The sequence below is a fragment of the Chrysemys picta genome, chromosome 3, assembly GCF_011386835.1.
Source record: "Chrysemys picta bellii isolate R12L10 chromosome 3, ASM1138683v2, whole genome shotgun sequence".
NCBI classification, from domain to species: Eukaryota; Metazoa; Chordata; order Testudines; family Emydidae; genus Chrysemys; species Chrysemys picta.
The window spans coordinates 142,009,359-142,029,479 of record NC_088793.1 but is presented as its reverse complement, the minus strand read 5'-3'; the positions used below and the strand labels follow the sequence as shown (position 1 = coordinate 142,029,479).

Here is a 20,121-nt window from a genome sequence, read left to right as displayed (position 1 = left end):
ATGCTTTTATTTTGTCAACTATTAATATCAGGCTTGACACATTAATCAGGCACCTAGTAGCCAGAGATCTAAACCTGCTATTCATAGGTCAGGAGAAAGATGAGGAGACTACACAACAGTAAAGTGCAGGAGCAACACTACTGAAAAGCCCATGTCTGTTCCCAACAGCTGCTGGGAAGAAGGAAGTTGCTGAGCTTTCTACCAGGGTTCTGTCCCTGGACCCTGTTGGGAGCTCCATCTTTCCATAGCTTCGGGAAGGAATAATAGCTGTCCGTTAAAGAAACTTCTTTGTTTCTAGCTGATGGAAGTAGGAAGCAACACACTATCTTGTGTTGCCTTTTATCCCAGATCTTCCCCAGCCTTCTTTATTTATAGGTGTTGTCTTGACTTGTGATAAACTCATTATATCTTTTGTCTGTATAAATCTGAAACAGAACTCAAAACTGGGATCAGAAGAGCTTTTAAGTGACTGCTTTAGTTTCTGACAGACATTAGCAGCATAGCGATTTGGTTTGGTCTCTTCACTTTTTCATAATGCATTTTAATCTGTTAGTTTTCTTTTGCTTGTTAACTGGTTAAGAAATGTTCAGAATGGAAGGAATTTTTAAAGTAAATAATTCACTTTCCAGGTTTTAATCTGAGGAAAAAACCCTGCTTGCATTTGGTCAGTTTCATGCCCTTCTATTAACTGTTTTTAAAACATGATATTTTGCAAGTTAATTTGCAATGTAGATAAGAGACTGTGTATATTTTTCCCTTTGGATATATGCCTGGGCTCAGAAAATAAGGAGATTGTAAAAAAAATGTAGAGGGCACAAACCTATATTTTTCCTTGGAGAGGCACCATTAAAAGCTGCATCTATGCTATACGTTAAACCATATTTGAACTTGGCTTAAATACAGCTCCAGATAAACTGGTTCCAAAAATTGGCCCCCAACCATGAAGTTTTACTGAGTGCTTCGTGTGAGGCTTTTGACTTTAATGAGAGTTGATGGTATTCAACAGGTTCCAGTATTTGGCCAGCTGGCATAAACAGGGGAAAAATGAAACCATTTTCAAAAAAGCATATTGTAGCCTAAATCCTTAGCTTGTCCTCAAGACTGTGTCACTGCTTAGACTTGAATAGTTTTCAAAATCACTTTTAGCTAAATTATATTCCTCCCACATTGGGAGCAAAACCATGCTGTGTAAAATAGTTTTTAAAATTAATTTTTACTATCACTAAATCTTTAATGGTGGTTGTGCTTGGAGGAGTGTGGCAGGGATTGTTTGGAGTGCTAGTGACAAGTGGAATGAAGGAGGGAGAAAGGAGAGTGATAAGGAGAGAGAAAGACTCAGGGTAGAAAGAAAGGGGGGGAAAATGGAAGACAGTTTGTCCCATACTGGATAGCGTGCTTTACATCAGTGGTAGGGAAGAAATACTGAATCCAAAATAGACAGAGAGTTCAGACATTAGAAAGTGGTGGGCAAAAGGCAAGCGGGTTAAAATCACTTGATTTTGGACTGGTTCCTTATATTTCATATTTTGTCATTGATGAGATACAATTCCACTGTGACTCATTTCTTAAACTAATCACAGGATTCATTCATCTCCTTTGGAAATTATTTATCCAAATACCCACACACTGTGTATTGTCTTCTTAGATCATCTTATACTAAATAATGTCTCTTTGGTTCCAAAAATTATATTTGTTTGCATGCCCACTTCAGATGAATTCTTTGACTTTAGCTAAGCAACTACCTTTAATTCCTTTAAAAAATGTTTAACTATAAAGTCACATTAAGGGTCACTTTGTGACCTGAGAATATAATTAATTGATTGGATCAATATTAATATCCTGTTCCTATAAATATGTCATGCATAATTAAAATTAGAGGGATTGTAACATATCACAGTGCCATTTGGCTTTCTTTATTGAAAAGGGTGTTTTATGCAGTGGTGATGTTGCTGTGTCGGTCCGCTTATATTAGAGAATCAAGGTGGTGAGGTAGTATCTTTTATTGGACTGACTTCAGTTGGTTCAGTGGAACTCCTTTCTCTCATTTTCTACTGCTCCTCTGCGGACACAATATAATTTTATTTTCATTTTTTTTTACAGTAGCACCCAAAATGCATTAGGTATCCTACAATCTTATAAGAAGTCAGGATTTACATTCTGAAAAGATAGTTTGCAAAGAGTGGGTGAAAGGGGGAAAATATAAAAGTGCATGTGTAACCTTTTGGATAGTCAAGTGTGTCTGCTTTAACACTGCTGCTTGACCATTATGGTTGATTACCGTATATACTCGTTCATAAGCCGAATTTTTTTAGTAAAAAAGGGAAGCACCAGAGAAGGGGGTTGGCTTATGAACGGGTATAGAGAGGGAGAGGTGGGACACAGCCCCTCCCCCCAACAGAGGGAGCAAGGAGAGGCAGCACAGTCAGCAGAGAAAGAAGGGAAGAGTTGGGGCCAGAGTCTATCCGCTTCTGGCCACGCTGCTCTCCCCCCAGCCTCCGAAGCAGCTGCAGCTCCGGGAGCAGGCTGTGGCCGCGTCACCCGGCCCGCCGGAGCACGCTGCAGCCGTGCTGCCTGGCCCAGCCCGCTGGAATATGCTGCAGTCGCGTCGTCCGGTCTGGCTCGCCGGAGCAGACTGCAGCCGCGTGGCCCAGCCTGCCAGAGCAGCTCCAGCCAGGTCAGAGACATCCTCCCTTGGCACTCCCCAGATAAGGTGGGAAGGGATGGGATGGGGAGAGTGTGGGGGTCCCAGGCTAGGGGCGGGGTCATGTGAGGGGTGGTCATAGGGGTTACTCCCCTGACTCCCAGTTTCTCCCCCCCCAAAAAAATTTCCCCACCAGTTGCTGTCCCGGCATGTCAGGGTAAGCAGTTGGCATGCCGGGACACTTAGTTTACTTAGGTTTACCTCCGTGCCCGTGGACGCTCGAGGTAAACAAACCATCTCGGCCCACCAGCGGTTTATCCTGATCGCCTGGGAGCCAAAGTTTCTTGACCCCTGAATTATAGGGGAGGCTTATGAACAGGTTATAAAATTTTTTCCATTTTTACTTATCCATCTTGGGGGGATTGGCTTATAAATGAACCGGCTTGTGATCGAGTATATACGGTAATTACTTGTAATCCTCCTGGTAGACATGAGACTTTTGGTTGTGTTTAGTAATAGCTGTTTCCAATATTTTATTAATGTTAAGAGCCCATGAATGTAATAATTGCTTAAGCAAAACATGAGATACCTTATTCTAGTGTTGCCTTAACTACAATATGCCAACCCAGAGGTTTACCAAGCAGCTAATTTTGTTTTCTGAAAATGCAACCGGACTTTTGGGGAAATTCTTCTAGAAAATCTTTGAAACAAGTTCATTACTCCTTGGGTTGATTATTCAACTGGTGTAAAATGATATAATTCTATTGACTTCAGTGGAGCTAGCCAGATTTATACCTATTAAGGATCTAGCCCTTTACGTTTAAAGTAGTAAATCTCTGTTGACTAAAATCTGCTAGTTGAAATTGGCAGCCAATTTTAGGAGCCATTCCTGATATGTGTGGTATAATTAGAAAAATTGGTACATATGCATGTGGGACCACCAAAGCTGACTTTGTCCTTTACCTGTCAATACATGCTTGAGCAGTTATGATTATAATTGAGTACTTATCTCAAACTTTTTAAATTTCTATACAGTGTATAGTATATTAGTTGTGCAACTCCATCCTCCACTTTCTACTTTGTAAATATAAATGTTTTAATATATTTAAGATGTTAAGATATAGCCAATAATTGGACAATAAACTGATATTCATTTCTGTACTCAGTTACAGACGTTAAGACTCAATACCCATATTTTACTTGCAGCATGCAATCCTGTCTTTATATAGTGCTCTGCAGACTATTTAATCTTTCTCATCTTATAGCCTGTGTTGCTATCTAAGTATGTAAGTACGTTAGACATCTGTCTGTCATTTGCAAGATTTTAGAACTTTCAAGTGATCCCTAGTTATAAGGTTATTTTGTTATTATTCTTCCTTAATATGTAAGGCTAGGTAAACTGAATTACGAGACCCATTCCAAAACTGAAACTATAGACTCAAACCTTTTTTGAGTTTGATAAATTTTGTTTAGTTTTTCTTCCTAATTATTTTTTCATTTCTGTGTACTTCTGCACTGCCCAATTCTGGTCTGGACCAGAGATGAAAGTGTTAAAATCATATAAGAGTGACTGGCCTTGAGAGATTACCAGCCCAGGTTTGCAGCATCAAGAGGTCTGGATAAGACTTGAATAAGCATTTGAGCTTTTGGGTGCGTATCAGTATCAAACCTTCTGAGGTTTGCCCATCACTAGTAGCAGGGCTTGAAAAATTTGCTGGACACTGGTCTGAGAACCAGAAGTCGATGCAAAAGAAGGGGCCCCATCAAGGCCCCATGAGAGACTGTGCCCTGCTGAGAAGCCAACCCCCAGTTCAGCTCCTACCTGTTTGGAAGGAAGAGGGTGCTTGGATTTCTGCCAGTGTGCTGTCAATGAACCCCTTATTTTATTTTTACTTTATTTGGGGGGGGGGCGCATGGGCAGCTTCATATTTTGTATCAGCTTTAGGCTTGCAGGGGTTTGATAAATTTAAAGCCCTAATTCTATTTAACTGCTGGAAATGAGAGAGAGCTTTCTACCTCTCCCACTCCTCCATAGCCTCCTCATTGCATAGAATGGTAGTGGCTCTCTGCTACTTTAGTCTATCCTCCTGGCTGCTGAGAAGAGGATAGGACGAGAGGTCTGTCTATTCTACTCTATTCCTTCAGCAGCCTCCATTTTTAGATAATTCTGTCTCTGCTGATGCTCATAATGGTCCCAAGCAGCAGAAACAACCGTGTGAGATTGAGTGATTGTTGACAATTTCACTGCTGCCCAGTAAGTACTGTATTACATCAGTGAAAAAAACTAGTCTTGCTAATGTCATTCTTCTGCTCATTGGTTAAGCTGTGAACCACAGCAGAGGCATTTGGGCTATCTGCAGACTGAGAAAGCCAAGAGTTCTTTGGTTTACATTCATCTCATATTTGGAAGATTTTCTTATCAACCATAAATGTAGAAAATGAATAATTATAAAGTGGTAGCTTGAATTTTGCAGAAATTGCTGGCTGAGGTTCTCCCCTCACTAGGGAAAACTCTGTTGCCACTGGTGAGTGGCTGAGAGGATTTTTCAAGATCTGGGGCCTGGTCTACACTAACAAGGTAAGTCGATTTAAGTTACGCTAGTTAAGTTATGTAAGATACGTAACTTAAGTCGACGTAGCTTAGATTGACTTACAGTGGTGTCTGCACCACGCTATGTTGACGGGAGACGTTCTCCCGTCGACATATCTTCCACCTCTCTGGGAGATGGAGTACTGAAGTCAACAGGAGAGCGCTCTCCCATCGACTTATCATGTCTTCACCAGACCGGCTAAATTGATACCCACTGCATCAATCACAGCAGCGCCAATTTAGCCTGTAGTGAAGACAAGCCCTGGCTGTCATGCTGGCTGCATGCCTACATTTAAGTTGTTTAGAGGTCTAAACAAATCCTTGAAGAAATTGTCAGCTTGAAATCTAGTCAGATTGAAAAATGATTGTAAAATTGTTTCAGATGCTACATCTATCCCTGAGTTTTCCTGCCAATATTTGTGATACAAACAAGGGGAACTGATTTTCTGTACAATACATTGCAAGTGAAAGTGACTTAGACAAATGCATGTGGTAAACTGAAAAACATTTTTTTTTCTTTACTCTTTTTGTTATAATAGTATATTATGTGTTACTTGTAACAATAGTAAGTAAACATTTTTCAGATGGAAGTGAAATTTTTAAAAAGTTAATTGTGTTCCTCTAATAAAGAATATTGTGTTATAATATGGTAAATATCAGTTTCCCAAGAGTAGTTTTACACCAAAGAGAGAGTACTCTGATGTAAATATATTAAAACGTATTTTCTTAATGTTGCCAATAACATCTCTGATTGAAAGGATTTCTTATAACCTACAAGGGCTAGTAAAGTTGCGAATGCTCAGCACCTGTCAGGGTGCTCAGTAGCTTGTGGCATTGGGCCCTAAAATGAAAACTATTAAATTAAATGGTATGAATACTGATTCTATAGGCCTGTTTACTGAACTCTAAACTTACTGCAAGTACTGTACTTTTTCTTAATATATGTCTGGAATTTTCTCACTTTAGACAGCCTGGTATCTGCTTTACAGGTTTCTAGCTCACAGTTTGCTATATAGTCAATTAGGGATCGTTAACAAACAACTGTATCATAGCCATTGGCCACCTTCTTGAAATTATATTTAATCAGTAATACCTGGTAGCTAAGGCCTTTGGCCACATGCATTTTGTTCATACTGTTTTCTCTAGCCCACATAGTTCTAATTATTCATTTTGAAATCTAAAACAGTAGATAATTAACAAAGTAAACTAATTGAATGTATATATCATCACCCCCTTGTGAGATTGTCAGTAATAGTTGTGGCCCTGCACACATTATGTGTATGTCTTCTGTTCACCGAACAAGAACAAACTGGTTGCGCAAATGATGAAGTAATTATAGTTTTGGAGGCTAAAACGTTCCTGACGTGACCTTAAGCAATATGGGCCATGCTGCTTTTATAACTTTTGTTTGCTTGTTTATTTTTTATACTCTTGAAACACAAACCTTTGATTTTATTTATAATGGTTTTAAATCTCATGTTAATATTTTAAGATTACTGATTGTACTTGGTTATATTTTAAACTGTGCTAGATTGTTTGATTTTTTCCAATATTTCCTTGTATTTTTGTAGGACCCCAGCTGAATGCACAACTAGAAGGTTGGCTTTCTCAAGTACAATCTACAAAAAGACCTGCTAGAGCCATTATTGCACCGTAAGTTTCATATCTGTATTTTAACATTTGTGATATTAAGTCCTTTCTTAAGCTCTTTCTTAAAGTATTGTTTTTTGCCTAAGTAGTATGCTGACTGGGCTCCAATTAAATTCGGGTTCTCAAACTGGGCATCATGACCCCTCAGTGGGTTGCAAGATGGTTACATGGGAGTCGTGAGCTGTCAGCTCCATGGGGCTGACAGCCTTGAGCCCCCATTAAATTAACCCCCCCACCCGGTTTTTAATTTATAAAGGGGTCTCAGTCAGAGGCTTGCTGTGTGAAACGGGTCACCAATACAAAAAGTTTGAAAACCACTGAAAATACTCTGAATATCATGAAAACTGAGGCATAAAACCTGTACACAGTATAATATGTGATTGATTATTAGTTTCTGTGGACAGATGAGATAATAAATGCATTCCTTTCCCCAGAAAAAGGTTTGTTCCTGCAAGCCAGTTCAGAGGTGATTTAGTAGAGTGATAGTAAAAAGATTGCAAAGTCATCAGAAGAAGGGACTTCGATTCTTTCTTTGTCTGTGTAGCACCAAGCACAGAATTGGTACATTAATAATAATAATGGCTACCTAGATTCTGTAAACATCTTATACTAATGTGCATTTTGACTTGTGGATCAGTTCAGGTTTATCCTTTTTTGCTTCCATTTTTTTTCTTTATAAGAATTTCAGTTTTAAATGTTTTTAAAATATTTGATTGGGGTTCTAGAAAAATCTTTGTACGACTCTGCTTGGTATGTCTGCATCTGAAAAATGCCCTCAGAATGATTAAATAGAATTTGTACCATACTTTCAAAAAAGTTACTCTTTGGGCTGTGAACAAGCTAGATACAGTTAAGCCCAAATGCTAATTCTCTTCAGACATTTGAAATAGCAGGAAAAAGTGGCGTATTAATATTCCTCCTCGTCCAAAAGAGCAGTGATACTGACTAATTCTAGACTTCTAGGTAATGCATGAGATAGTTGTTTTTTCAATGGTCAAACAGGACCATGAACTAAATACACCTCTACCGCGATATAACGCTGTCCTCAGGAGCCAGAAAATCTTACCGCGTTATAGATGAAACCGCGTTATATTTAACTTGCTTTGATCCGCCGGAGTGCACAGCCCCGCCCCCCCCGGAGCATTGCTTTACCGCGTTATATCCAAATTCGTGTTATATCGGGTCGCATTATATCGGGGTAGAGGTGTACCCTGAAAGATCATGCCCTTATTAAATACTATAAAAGTTCTTAACTTTCACTGCAGTGGTGAAGTAATGTCAGGCCATAGAAATCTTTTAACCCAGTTTTCCTTGTGTTCCTTCAGTCTCTGTGAAAGCAGTGAACACATTCTGATTGAACCTTAGCCCCATGCAAAAATCAAAAAATATCACTTCTAGTGCAAACCATAGGGAGGGTGAACAGGTACTGGAAATAACAGTTGTAGTTTGGTCAGGAGTATATTGTTATTCCTTTTGGGACTATATCATATACTAGCATCAAAGACACTGAGAGCCATAAAATTGTATTGTTTGCAGGAATAACAGTTACTGCAAAATTTATACACACTTGTGCAAGTGTCTGAACTACCAAAGTAATATAGCAAATAGGAAAGTAAAAAGAACACAGCTATTTTGCAAAAAGCCTAGCCATGTTTTTAAAACTATTAACATAGCAATAAAATCTTAGACTGGCCATGCAGCCCTATATAGTTTTCTATCTGCAGGATAGATTGGAAAAATAACAGCTAGCCATTTCTAAAACACATTCAGGTAGAATTGGCAGAGGAGACATAAGATGACAGAATAAAAGAATGAGGCCAATCCAGTTTACTATGAGATGGGAAAAATATGTTACGGTAGGATAATATGGTTATAGTGACTTTTATTTAAATGTAATGCTTGATGTATATTTATAACAATATTGCAGAAGTTACAGTAAGAAACTGGACCCAAATCCTGCAAACATTATGGAAGACAGTGTGGTCAAGTGGACAGATACTAGACTGAGTTCTGTTTCCAGCCTTGCTACTGATTCTTTTTGTGACTTTGGGAAAATCATTCATTTATCAGTGTCTCTGCTTTCTTCCCTGTAAAATGGGACTGCGCTGTTTACCTTCCTTGATAAAAATGGATGGAGATCATTGAATGAAATAAGTAATGTAGAGAGAAATTACAGACTAAGTAGTCAGATTTTTAAGGTCACAAGGGATCATTGTGATCTACTCTGACCTGCATAACAGCCATCAAATTTCACCCAGTGATTCTGCATTGAGCCCAATAATTTGAATTGCAGCATATCTTTTACAAAGATAAACCCTCTTGACTTAAAGGATTTCCAACTCACTGTGTAAGCTTGTTTCAATGTGTAATTGCTTTCACTGGTAATTTCTTATTTCCAGTTTGAAGTTTTCTGTCTTCAACTTCTAGCCATTAAATTTTGTTATGCCTTTGCTAAATTAAAGAACCCTATACTGTCAGATATCTTCTCTCTGCATAGATGCTTATAGACCACTTCTGTTGTAAGATTGATCTCCTTATGTTTCTTGTTGAAAGGTGTTTTACAGACCACAAATCATTCCTGTAGCTCTTTTCTGAACCCTATCCAATTTTTCAACATTCTTTTCAAAGTGTGGACACCAGATCTAGACATAGGATTCAAAACAAGTAGTTTAAATGACTGGAAACCTTTTGGCATATGATGGGTCTGGAAAACCAGAAAAGGGAAGGAGCATCTCCTCAGCCAGTGATGGCCATAGAGTGTGATAGGAAATGACTTGAGATCAACCCCACTCCTCTCATTTAATTTCCCAATAGTTGTAACCATTACTGTGCTAGATTCCATGCATTTACCCCACACCCATTTGTTCTCTGGCAGATGTATTCCTTTCATTGCCAAGGTACATCCCCTCGCTTCCTTTCCCACTTGCTTCCCATCACATATAGTAGTCCTTTAGTGCTAGAATATAGGTATTGCTTTCACCTTCTTATTCATTCCTCTGTGTTGCTACAAAGTTCTAATGATGTACAGTTGTATGGTGTGCAGCATATTGACAAACATGAAGACCTACGTGACCATGGATTTGTTATAGTATCTTAGATAAGTAATACAGCTTAGATAGTGCCAAGGGCTGCCTTTAGCAATGAGAGGTACAACGCCTATAAATAGTAGTAAATACAATATGTACAGTATATCTGGGATGTCATGTGCCAGTTAACCTTCAGTTTTGTGTTTTTTGTTTAGGTTTTTTGTCTTACAAAGATTTCAATTTCTTTTGCCATTTTCAAATAAGCTGTCAGTTTTGTTACTACTTTAAATAGCCTTTCATAAGGAAAACAGTGGAACTTCTTCAAAAATAAATGTTTAGAACATATTGTAACCAGCACATCCCACAGATACCTAATATTGCCTTTTAAAAGTGTCAGCCCTGGTTAATACTTGCCAGCTCTTATTTCACAAGTTGATGTTTTCATCATTCTCTTAACAAGTTTTTCTTTTTAGATTGCTAATATTAATATGCTACTTGTTCTCAGTCTTAAACCTAAAAGTTAATTTTAAAATATGTGTTTTGTAGTCATGCTGGATATACCTACTGTGGGTCATGTGCAGCCCATGCTTACAAACAAGTGGATCCTACTATTACGTAAGTAGCACTAAAATATCTCAGTTTTTATATATATATATATATACATTTTCCACTGTAAATTTTATATATATATATATAAAATTTACAGTGGAAAATGTTCTTTAACAGCATAGGTTAAGCTGACTGCAGCTCTTCTGATTATGTTCTGAAATGTATAAAATGATTGATAGTACATTTTATAAAAAATGATCATGTTTCCTGGCTAAACTCCGCCTACTGGAAAGGTGTCAAAAACATATTTTCATTACTTAATGTTTTAGACCTCAGCATACTGCCTAACCTTTATTTTTCCCTCCTGTAAGCACAATGCGTAGTTTAAAAATAAAAATATCAAATATTTAGTGTAACCCTGTTGGAGATGTAAATTTGTATTATATTTTTTTCTGAACATTTGGGGAGAGGAAACTTATTTAAACTTGAATCTTACTGGGTCTTGCCTCTTAAATTGAATGTACTCTTCTGTCTGTATTTTGTAGTAATAACATTAGTTTGATATTTTTTGTTTGTTGTTTATGATACCTCTCAGTTTCAAAGGGAGTCTGAGCTGTTTCTTTGGTTACAGTTACTTTTTTAAAGCACATGAAAGTAAGATCTTAATCCTGCAATAAACTCTGTTGGTTCATGGGTTTACCCCTATAAAGCTCATTGTGGGATTAGTGTCGATGTGTAGTAACATTCTGTTTGCTCCAAATGGGCCAAATTCAATGGCATGCCTTGATTAGTACCTTACTCTCAAGTTCATATTTCACATGTAGTCCTACTGATTTCACTGGAAGTGATTGTAAAGTCAGGTGCTATTCTGTGTGAGTAAAGGTGGCAGAATTTGGCAAAATATTTTTAAAGTACTATGACTGTTTCTCATGGTTTTATTACAGTGTAACTCCATTGAAACTGGACTTGACACAAAACTGGAGTAATTCAGTGGTAGCTCTTTATGTGAACTAGATCCAGCTCCCTTTCATAGTCAGTGGACGCACCCTCACCGGCCTCAGTGGAAGTTAGACCAAGCCCTGTATAGTCATAGATTTTTAGGATCATTACAATTTTCCAGTCCAGTGGTGCTCAGACTGTGGGTCGGGACCCCATTTTAATGCGGTCACCAGGGCTGGCTTTAGACTTGCTGGGGGCTGAGCCCCACTGCCTGGGGCTGAAGTCAAAGCCTGAGGGCTTCAGCCCTGGGTGGCAGGGCTCAGGTTACAGGCCCCCTGCCAGCTTGGGGATGAAGCCCTTGGGCTTTGGTTTTGACCCACCAGCCTGCAGCAGTGGGGCTTTGGCCCCTCACTCCTGGGGTCATGTAGTAATGTGTGTTGTCAGAAGTGGGTTGCGGTGCAATGAAGTTTGAGAACCCCTGTTCTAGTCTGATCTCCTGCATAACACAGGACATAAAATTTCACCCAGTAATTCCTGCATCAAGCCCATAACTTCTGGTTGAGATAGAAAATATCCTTTAGTAAGACATCCAGTCTTAAATTCTCCAGGGGTCTATAAGTATAATTACACAAAAAAACTGCATTAAAAGATCATTGGTGCAAAGTCAAGAACTCAGAAAGTAGAAGATGCCAGAATTAAGGTTGCCTGTACAACACAATTAGTGACCACCTCTGAAAAGTTTAGTTAAGTGATATTGAACCTCTGTGGCAGAGGCAGAAATAGAATCCAGTTCTCCAGGGCAGCATTTGGCTGCCTTAACAATGAGGCAGTCCTTTCTCTTCCTGCAATGCTTGGCCTCATTCACTACCCACCTTCCAAAGCTGGCAGCTCTTTCACAGAGCCACAAACACGGGCGTGTACCTGGTGTGGTTCATAAACTCCCCTGCCCCTTTTGTGGCAAGAGGGAGACCCTGGTACACATCTATTGCGTCAGGTTGTAGCCCCTCATCTAGTGTACTTCTCCCCGCACCTCCTGATTTTGGCAAACCCCATCTGTGATCCCACTAAGTCGTGAGATCTACTTTTCAACCTCTTCCTGGCGCTGGCCAAGATGACCATCCATCATATGAGGAAGAGGAAGCTGGCTGGGTGAGGGGGTGCTATGCAACTGTGGGGCCTACTTTTATTTCCTTGTTCAATCACACCTCCAGGCAGAGTTCCTCTGGGTGGCATCCACTCACTCCTGAGATGCCTTTGAAGAGTGATGGGTGCTGTCGGGCGTTTTCTGCTCAGTGTCCCCTTCTGGTTCCCTAATTTTTACCCTATGACCTTCACTTACCTCTCTGTTTTTTCATTTGTTGTCCCCCGTATTCAGTTGTGACCCAGGTCCACTGGTCCCTCCCTCCTGGCTAAGGACCTAGGCCTGCCATTTTCCCCAGATCTACAATAGGTACAAACCTTCCAATTCCTGCAACAAATGAGGCAGGAGTCCTACAAACAACAGCTTCCTTCACTATACAACTGTGACTTATCCCCAAAGCAGGTCCAGCTTGTGCACAGAATGAGGTCCTGTGGAAAAAATGGTATACGATCACTGAAGTCAGTGGGAGTTACTAATTGTTCCAAATGTACTTGTTCCGAAAATGCACAGGCACAAAACTGGTCTGCAGTTGCCTGCTGAATCACAGGGCCAGTTACTGTAGTTTAAAAAAATGAAAATCTGCATGTATTTTGCCAATTGCAGCATATTTCACAACTTCCTTCCATGTATTAACAATCAATTCTCATTTAAAGTATCTTCAGTGTTTGATTGAAATATGCATTTTGAAGCTAAATAGTGATACTTTAAGATAGATAGTGTTCGAAATAATAAACCAGTTTCTTTTTTGTTTCTTCAGTGGTTTATCAGAAAAAAAGCAAACCATGGCCAAAAGTAGTAAAGTTATTCTGATTCTTTCTGAAATATTTTGAACAAAATGAGAACAATTTTTTTAAAGGAAAACAATTGATAGCACTATACGGGTACGTTTTCTGCATTGACATTTCTAGAACAAGTTCCACTTCCCAGATTTAATGGCATTGAATTGCTGGATTTTTTTCTACGTCACTTATTGTTTACCACATAGCTTGTTCTAAACTTGCAGGAGCACCTCATTCTGCCTCAGCTGAGGAACTGTATTTTCTGGATAGATTTCAAAGTGGATTGATGCAGCATGTCGGCATTTTTTTGCTTTGCTCCACCCCTGCTTGCACAAAAAGCAAAGCACAACAAAACTGGTGGTATCTACCTGCTGAAGCACTATCATAGATTTCCCATGCAAAGGCAAGACTGGTTCTGAAAATTTCTCTGGCAGGAAAGACTGACCTTTAATCAGGACCAGAGACCTGGTGAAATGACTACCTGTTGCCCACAACAAGACAAAGCCTGCAGTGCCAGTAGTATGCTAATGACATGCAGGTCTATGTAGTTTTTTCATGTAGCTGACTCACAGATAACAGAGTGCTTGAAGGAGACTAGAGCGTTGGAGAAAAAAAGCATCTCGGTTAAATCGAACTCAGGAAAGACTGTAGTGATGTGAATCAGAAGAAGCTTTGAGTAATGGATGATAAACATGCCACCCAAGCCTCAGTGGGTGGCATGTGCCCTCAGCTATGTAAGATGGTGTGCAACATGGGACTCATGTTGGACTCATCACTAACTCTGGAGAATCAAATATCATCTATCAGTAAAGGCCTGCACTACGCTAGGGTTATTTTCTAACCAGCTCAGTTAAATTAGTTTTCATCATCTAAAGGAGGCTTTAAAACTGGCTCGTGCTGTAGTGCAGACCCTGTTTTAGGTGGTTTAAAGTGGCCTTTACCCATTTTTACTGAACCAGCTTCAAGATCACCACTCAAACACTCAGCACTTTGCAGCATCAGACCCTAAGTGACCAAGAATTGAACCATGCACTTGCTCTTGGCAAAGTAGAGCACTACCATTAGCCACCAGTTTAACCCCCCCCCCCCCCAAATTAATTCAGTTTATCATTTTCTTTTTCTAACACAGTGTTTTGTGGGAGTACAGCTGTTCTGATTTTGGTTTTTGTATTAATTATCCTAGCCGGAAAATTTTCATCCTTGGGCCTTCCCATCATGTGCCCCTTTCCCGATGTGCACTTTCCAGTGTGGAGATATATAGAACACCTCTGTATGATCTTCGAATTGATCAAAAGAGTAGGTATATAATAAGCTTGCGTCTTTCAGATTTCTGTATTTTTTTTAATTATTTGTATTACTGCAACACCTAGGAGCCCTAGGTTTTGGGTGGGTGGGGCGTGGCGTGGCGTGTATTTAGAAGAAAAAGTCCATAAATTACCAGTGCAAGATCATACTTGTAACCTCATAAACAGGTAGAGAACTGTTTTTGTCATATTCAGCAGTTGTGTTTTGTGCAATGGGCAATGGCTAAGGTGCTATATTAATAAACATACACATCCAGCAGCAGCTCATTTGATCAACTTTTTCCTCACCAATATAGAATCATATGGTCCGTGGAAATCTAAAAACACAAAGATTTATGTGGATGAGTACACGTTTTAATATATTTTTTGTACAATTTAAATCTTTTATACCATAATGAGTGTAGAAAGCATCTCGAAGATGCTAAAGATGTCACTGCTTTACATAATGCATTCTTAACTGTAAGATACAAACTTAATTAAAAATGTTGTAACTTGGTTTTAAATGCAAGTTGCACTTCAATTAGAAAGCTACAACGGAGAATGTTCTGTGATCATAGCCCCCAGAGGCAGGGTGTATTATTTTAGTGTGCCACTTCTAACAAGATACGCTGTAATGTAATTTTTGGTAAAAATTTATTTTAATGAAGCATTTTAATATATATTTAAATCTTTTCAGTTTATGGAGAATTGTGGAAGACTGGAATGTTTGAGCGTATGTCTCTACAGACCGATGAAGATGAACACAGTATTGAAATGCATTTGCCTTATACTGCTAAAGCCATGGAAAGGTACTATGGCTAAACGCTTATTTTGCAATACCTAAAATTATATATTTGAACTGCATGTATGTTCCTGTAGGAAGAAGTGATCCTCTTTTGGTGGGAGAATGATAATTTTTTAACAGAAAAGTTTAAGAATACAAATTCGAGACTTGAGATTTCTTGGTAGGAAGGAAACTGGGAGCAGGGCAAGCAGTTGAGCAATCAAATCTGACCATCCTGTAGAAAGAAAGTAGTTAGTATTGTATAATGACTCGTGAATACAGTTAATTTTGGGGAAAACTTCCTATCAGTGAAATCTACGAGTCTATAAATTGTTTTTCTACTTATTGTAAGGCCAGAAGTGAATTTTTATTTGCAAAGCTAGGTAAAAGTAAATCTCCCATGCGGAGATATACATGTAAAAGACTTGACAAAATACTAATACTGTAAATGTACAGTAGGGAACATTCCTGCTTTGAAATATGTAAGAGATGACTTAATAAGTCTTCCATATCTCTAAATGTTAGGATTCTGTGACTGGTTCACTGAACCATTTGCCCAGTTTAAAAAAAAGTTTGAATAGTGTTATATGTTTTCTATTGAGGTTCCAAAATTTGTATATACTTTTGGCAACTTAAAAATCAGTGTCCAGTTGATAGCTACTTTTGTTACAGGTAATCCCTATGATTACTATAACAAAAGAGAGTAAGGAAAAACCCATAGGGTTCAGGGGCTGTCCCTGGCCCCCCATGCTGGGCTCCACTCCTGGCCCCACTCTGTGGAGGGGTCTCTGGGCCGGGGGTGCTGGGCATAGGGGTTGGTGGGGTGGGCACTGTGGTTCTCAGTCTGCGGCCCAGGTAACAAATAGGTTGAGAATAAATAGATTGAGAACCACTGGTGTAGAAGGTCAGCATCACTTACGTCCTATCTTGCGGCTTACGTACAGTTTCAGTGGTGTGTATCTGTTGTGTTGCTCCTCTACATAGGGGACTTTGCCTCTTTGATTTTGTCCATAGTCACTTGTTTGCTGTTTCCTCTATAGAGTTGGTTTCTTCTGTTGGTTTTGTGGCTTTCTCACACTGCAACTAAGGAGAGAAAAAAGATTTTTGAAAATAAGAAAATGTTGCAAAAAAGCAAACATTGGCAGGGGTCTTGGGGAAGGTGTAGTACTCTGAGCTGTGGCGCAAACCTAGTATCTAAAGCTATTTTTAATTGTGTTGTTTAATTAACTACATTTCAGGTCAATAGTGTCCTTTTAAGGGGCAAATTTATAATTTCAGTTATCATACCTTGAAGAAGAACTCTGTTCTTAAAATTAATATTTTAAATATGAAATCTTTTTTCTTATGCTTATAAGCCATAAGGATGAGTTTACCATTGTTCCAGTATTGGTTGGAGCACTGAGTGAGTCAAAAGAACAGGAATTTGGAAAACTCTTCAGTAAATACCTAGCAGATCCTAGTAATCTCTTTGTGGTTTCTTCTGACTTCTGCCATTGGGGTAAGTTACAGGTTTTCTTTGTATTATAGCAATGTGGTAACTACATTGTAGCTATATTTGAGCAGGCCCTTTCATTAAACATTCTTTGGTGCTTAGAACTTTATGGTAAATTTATCCTTTGAACGTAAATGTTTTTCTGCCTCTGTAAGGCCAAAAGGGAATTTTTAAAATTAGGTTAAATTAAATTTGGCAGCCTTTGAGTTATCAGTGGGATGGGAGAGGGAGGTAGTGAAGGTATGTGTTACATGCTTCTCTGCATTATTACAGCCTGGTAACAGTGATTGTAGTTCTTTGCTCTTATGTTGTTCTTCTGTGGATTTAAAAGGAATTTACAAAATTAGTTAACTGATTTATGAAACATGCCAACATCCCTATGATGGAAGTAACTATACCTATTTACAGATGCGTAAACAGAGGCACAGTGCTTATTTGAATTGCCTAGGATCATACATCAGGTGTTGGTGGCAGAGTCAGAATTTAGGAGTTCTGACTTCCATTTTGTGGTGTTAACCAATAGCACTTTGTTTATGTAGCTTTTTAATGTATGATTATGGCTGATAAAGGGACTGTTTCAAAAAGGTACACCCTTTATTACTGGTTCTGGTGTGCAGGCAGGAGAGAACATCATAACTTTCAGATTCCAGATTGATTTTGCAGGGCTGTCAGTGAGAAAAAACGTCCATTTACTTGTAAACTGAGCAAATTTGATATGAAGTCATTGGTAGGCAATTAACATTGGACCACACAATGCCATTTTTACATGGTCATTTTTCAAAGTATAACTGCACTTTAAGTGGTATCGTTTTAATTTCTGTGTTTCTGGTGAGGTTCTGTGGTGGTGTTTGGAATGGAACAGAAAGATATAATGGAAAATACCATTCTTTTATGAATATCTTAAAGGCATCACTTCCAATTTTTGATTTACAATTGATTTTATGTTAGATTGGCTACCAGAGGTGTAGGTTCAGGTGTACTTTGCTTTTCATTATAATTGAAATAATTTTGGGGAGTGTTCTAGCTACTAATCTGTCCCTTTTTATTTTGTACATGATTTTTGTTTCAAGGTCAAAGGTTCCGTTACAGTTACTATGATGAATCCCAAGGAGAGATTTATAGATCCATTGAGCACCTAGATAAAATGGTAAGATTTTCAGATTTGGGGCAATTAATTGTCTAATAAGTTTCTCCTTCACATGACTTTGAATGCTTCTAGACTCTCTAAGAAAATGTTCAAGATTTGATACATTGTTGATTGTATGCTTTTTCTCTCTCACTTGTCACACAGAGGGTTTTTAACTACTGTACTGTAGTCAGTGTATTGGCAGCTGGTATCATACACTTTACTGAGTGTGCACAATGTATAGTGGATGTAATTATTGTGATACAGGAGGGCCAGGGAGCAGTGTTAGAGGGGAAATATATAAGCCCAAGGCTAATTAAGGCATGGTTCCCTGTAGACTAGGGAGGGTGGCTACAGGTTAATTGGAGCACCTGCAGTCAATTAAGGCCCTGTCAGGAACCTAATAAACCCCCCCGTGCTTCAGGCAGATAGGAAGGAGAGAGGACTGGAGGTTGGAGGTATTCTGCAAGACTTGAAAGATCAGAGAACCGAAATAAGGGAGACCCTGCCCCAGCAGGGGAGGGAGACTCCTTCCCCCAGCGTCTAAGGACCGAAGGTACCCCACCCAAGGGGGATGAGGGTAAGAACCCGCAGGGGTTGAGGGGGCTGGGGTTCAGAGTAAGGAGCAAACCCAGACCCCTCCCCCGCTTCCCTCCTTTACCACCTTCCCGGGCTAGTAGCGGGGCCCTCGGCGCTCCAAGAGCAGGGGCAAGGGTTGCATCTTAACCCCCCCACCAAGAAAAGTGCAGGACCCACCATACTAACATCGGCCATCTTGTCACTTTATGTGAATATTCCTTATGAGAAAAAATGCTTGCCTGACCACTCGAAATTCCCTCAGTGTAATTTTTTTGTTTAAATGCATATATATCTGTATTTAGGGGAAGCAATAAACCTTATGACTTAGAACATAAAGTTTTGTTAGCTTACATTTGTAATAGTGCTAGTTTCATTAGACAGGGATCATACCTATGTTGTTGCTGGTAGTTTCAATAGATTTGATGCAGCTATCGTGGGGAAAAGGTAGGGGTCACACTGGCCAAGGAAACTAGAGCCACTTGTGTTCCATTGGGACTGTCACCCACATCCTTTCCTTCTGCTGTAAAATACGGAAGGAAAAAGCACCTGCCTAGGTCTACAACTGCGTTTCTGTAGAGGTTTAAGTGTAGACCCTCCCGTCACTGTAGTTAATCCACCTCCACAAGAGGTGGTAGCTAGGTCAACAGAATTCTTGCATTGTTCTAGTGCTGTGTATTTAGGGGCTTAGGTCGGCTTAATTACGTTACTGAGGGGTGTGGATTTTTCACACCCCTGAGCAATGTAGTAGGGCCCACCTAACTTTTTTGTGCAGACCTGGCCGAAGAATCCAGCCTATATTTGGGTCTGATCACCTGAAGTGAAGCACCCACAGGGACACAACTCAAAGAATGTAATAACAGGAAAGTATTTAGAGTATTTTCTCTGTCTTTTAACACCATACAACAGCCATAAAGAAGGTTAGAAGCCAGCCTACGTGACCATGCATCTTCCACATCATGCCAGTGCTTCACAGACCACATACACTGGAGTCACATCTTACGCGGGGGTTAGGTTCTAAGGTCAGTGCATAAGAGGAAAATCGTGTATAGTGAAAATTACCATAAAGTACAGTACCTAACCCCCGTAAGATATGACTCCACTGTATACACAGTATACACTAGAACAGGGGTTCTCAACCTACGGCGTGCGTGCCAAAGGTGGCACAGGACCCGATTTTTTTTTAATGGCAGGGTGCGGGTCCCGGCCGCCGCTGAGCCTGCTGCCGGCCTGGGGTTCCGTTCACTCAGCCAGCAGCAGGCTGAGTGGGGCCAGCAGCGGGCTGAGTGGGCCTGTGGCTGGGACCCCGGCTGGCAGGAGCCAGCAGCCAAAACCCCAGACCCTCAGCGGGTTGATCGGGGCCGGTGGCTGGGCAGCCGCTTAGCCCACTGTCAGTCTCTCAGGGATACCAGCCGCCCACCTCGCTCAGCCTGCACTATTTAAATTGTTATTTTTCCTCTCCTTTTTTTTTGGCCGAGCGCGTATAACTTAATTTGTGAAAGTTAAATGTGTGTATGATTCGACCCTTCTGTATTGAGAACCGCT

General features: G+C 39.8%; 1 protein-coding gene across 1 annotated transcript in view; it reads left to right on the top strand.

Annotated features, from left to right (window-relative positions):
* Nucleotides 1-20,121, top strand: part of MEMO1 (mediator of cell motility 1) — a 52,463-nt gene that overhangs the window by 23,062 nt on the left and 9,280 nt on the right. The window contains exons 2-7 of the mRNA XM_005296234.5: nt 6,803-6,884; nt 10,454-10,522; nt 14,499-14,611; nt 15,296-15,407; nt 16,738-16,880; nt 17,945-18,021. Of these exons, the coding sequence (XP_005296291.1) occupies nt 6,803-6,884; nt 10,454-10,522; nt 14,499-14,611; nt 15,296-15,407; nt 16,738-16,880; nt 17,945-18,021 (596 nt within the window). The remainder of the gene's footprint in view (nt 1-6,802; nt 6,885-10,453; nt 10,523-14,498; nt 14,612-15,295; nt 15,408-16,737; nt 16,881-17,944; nt 18,022-20,121) is intronic.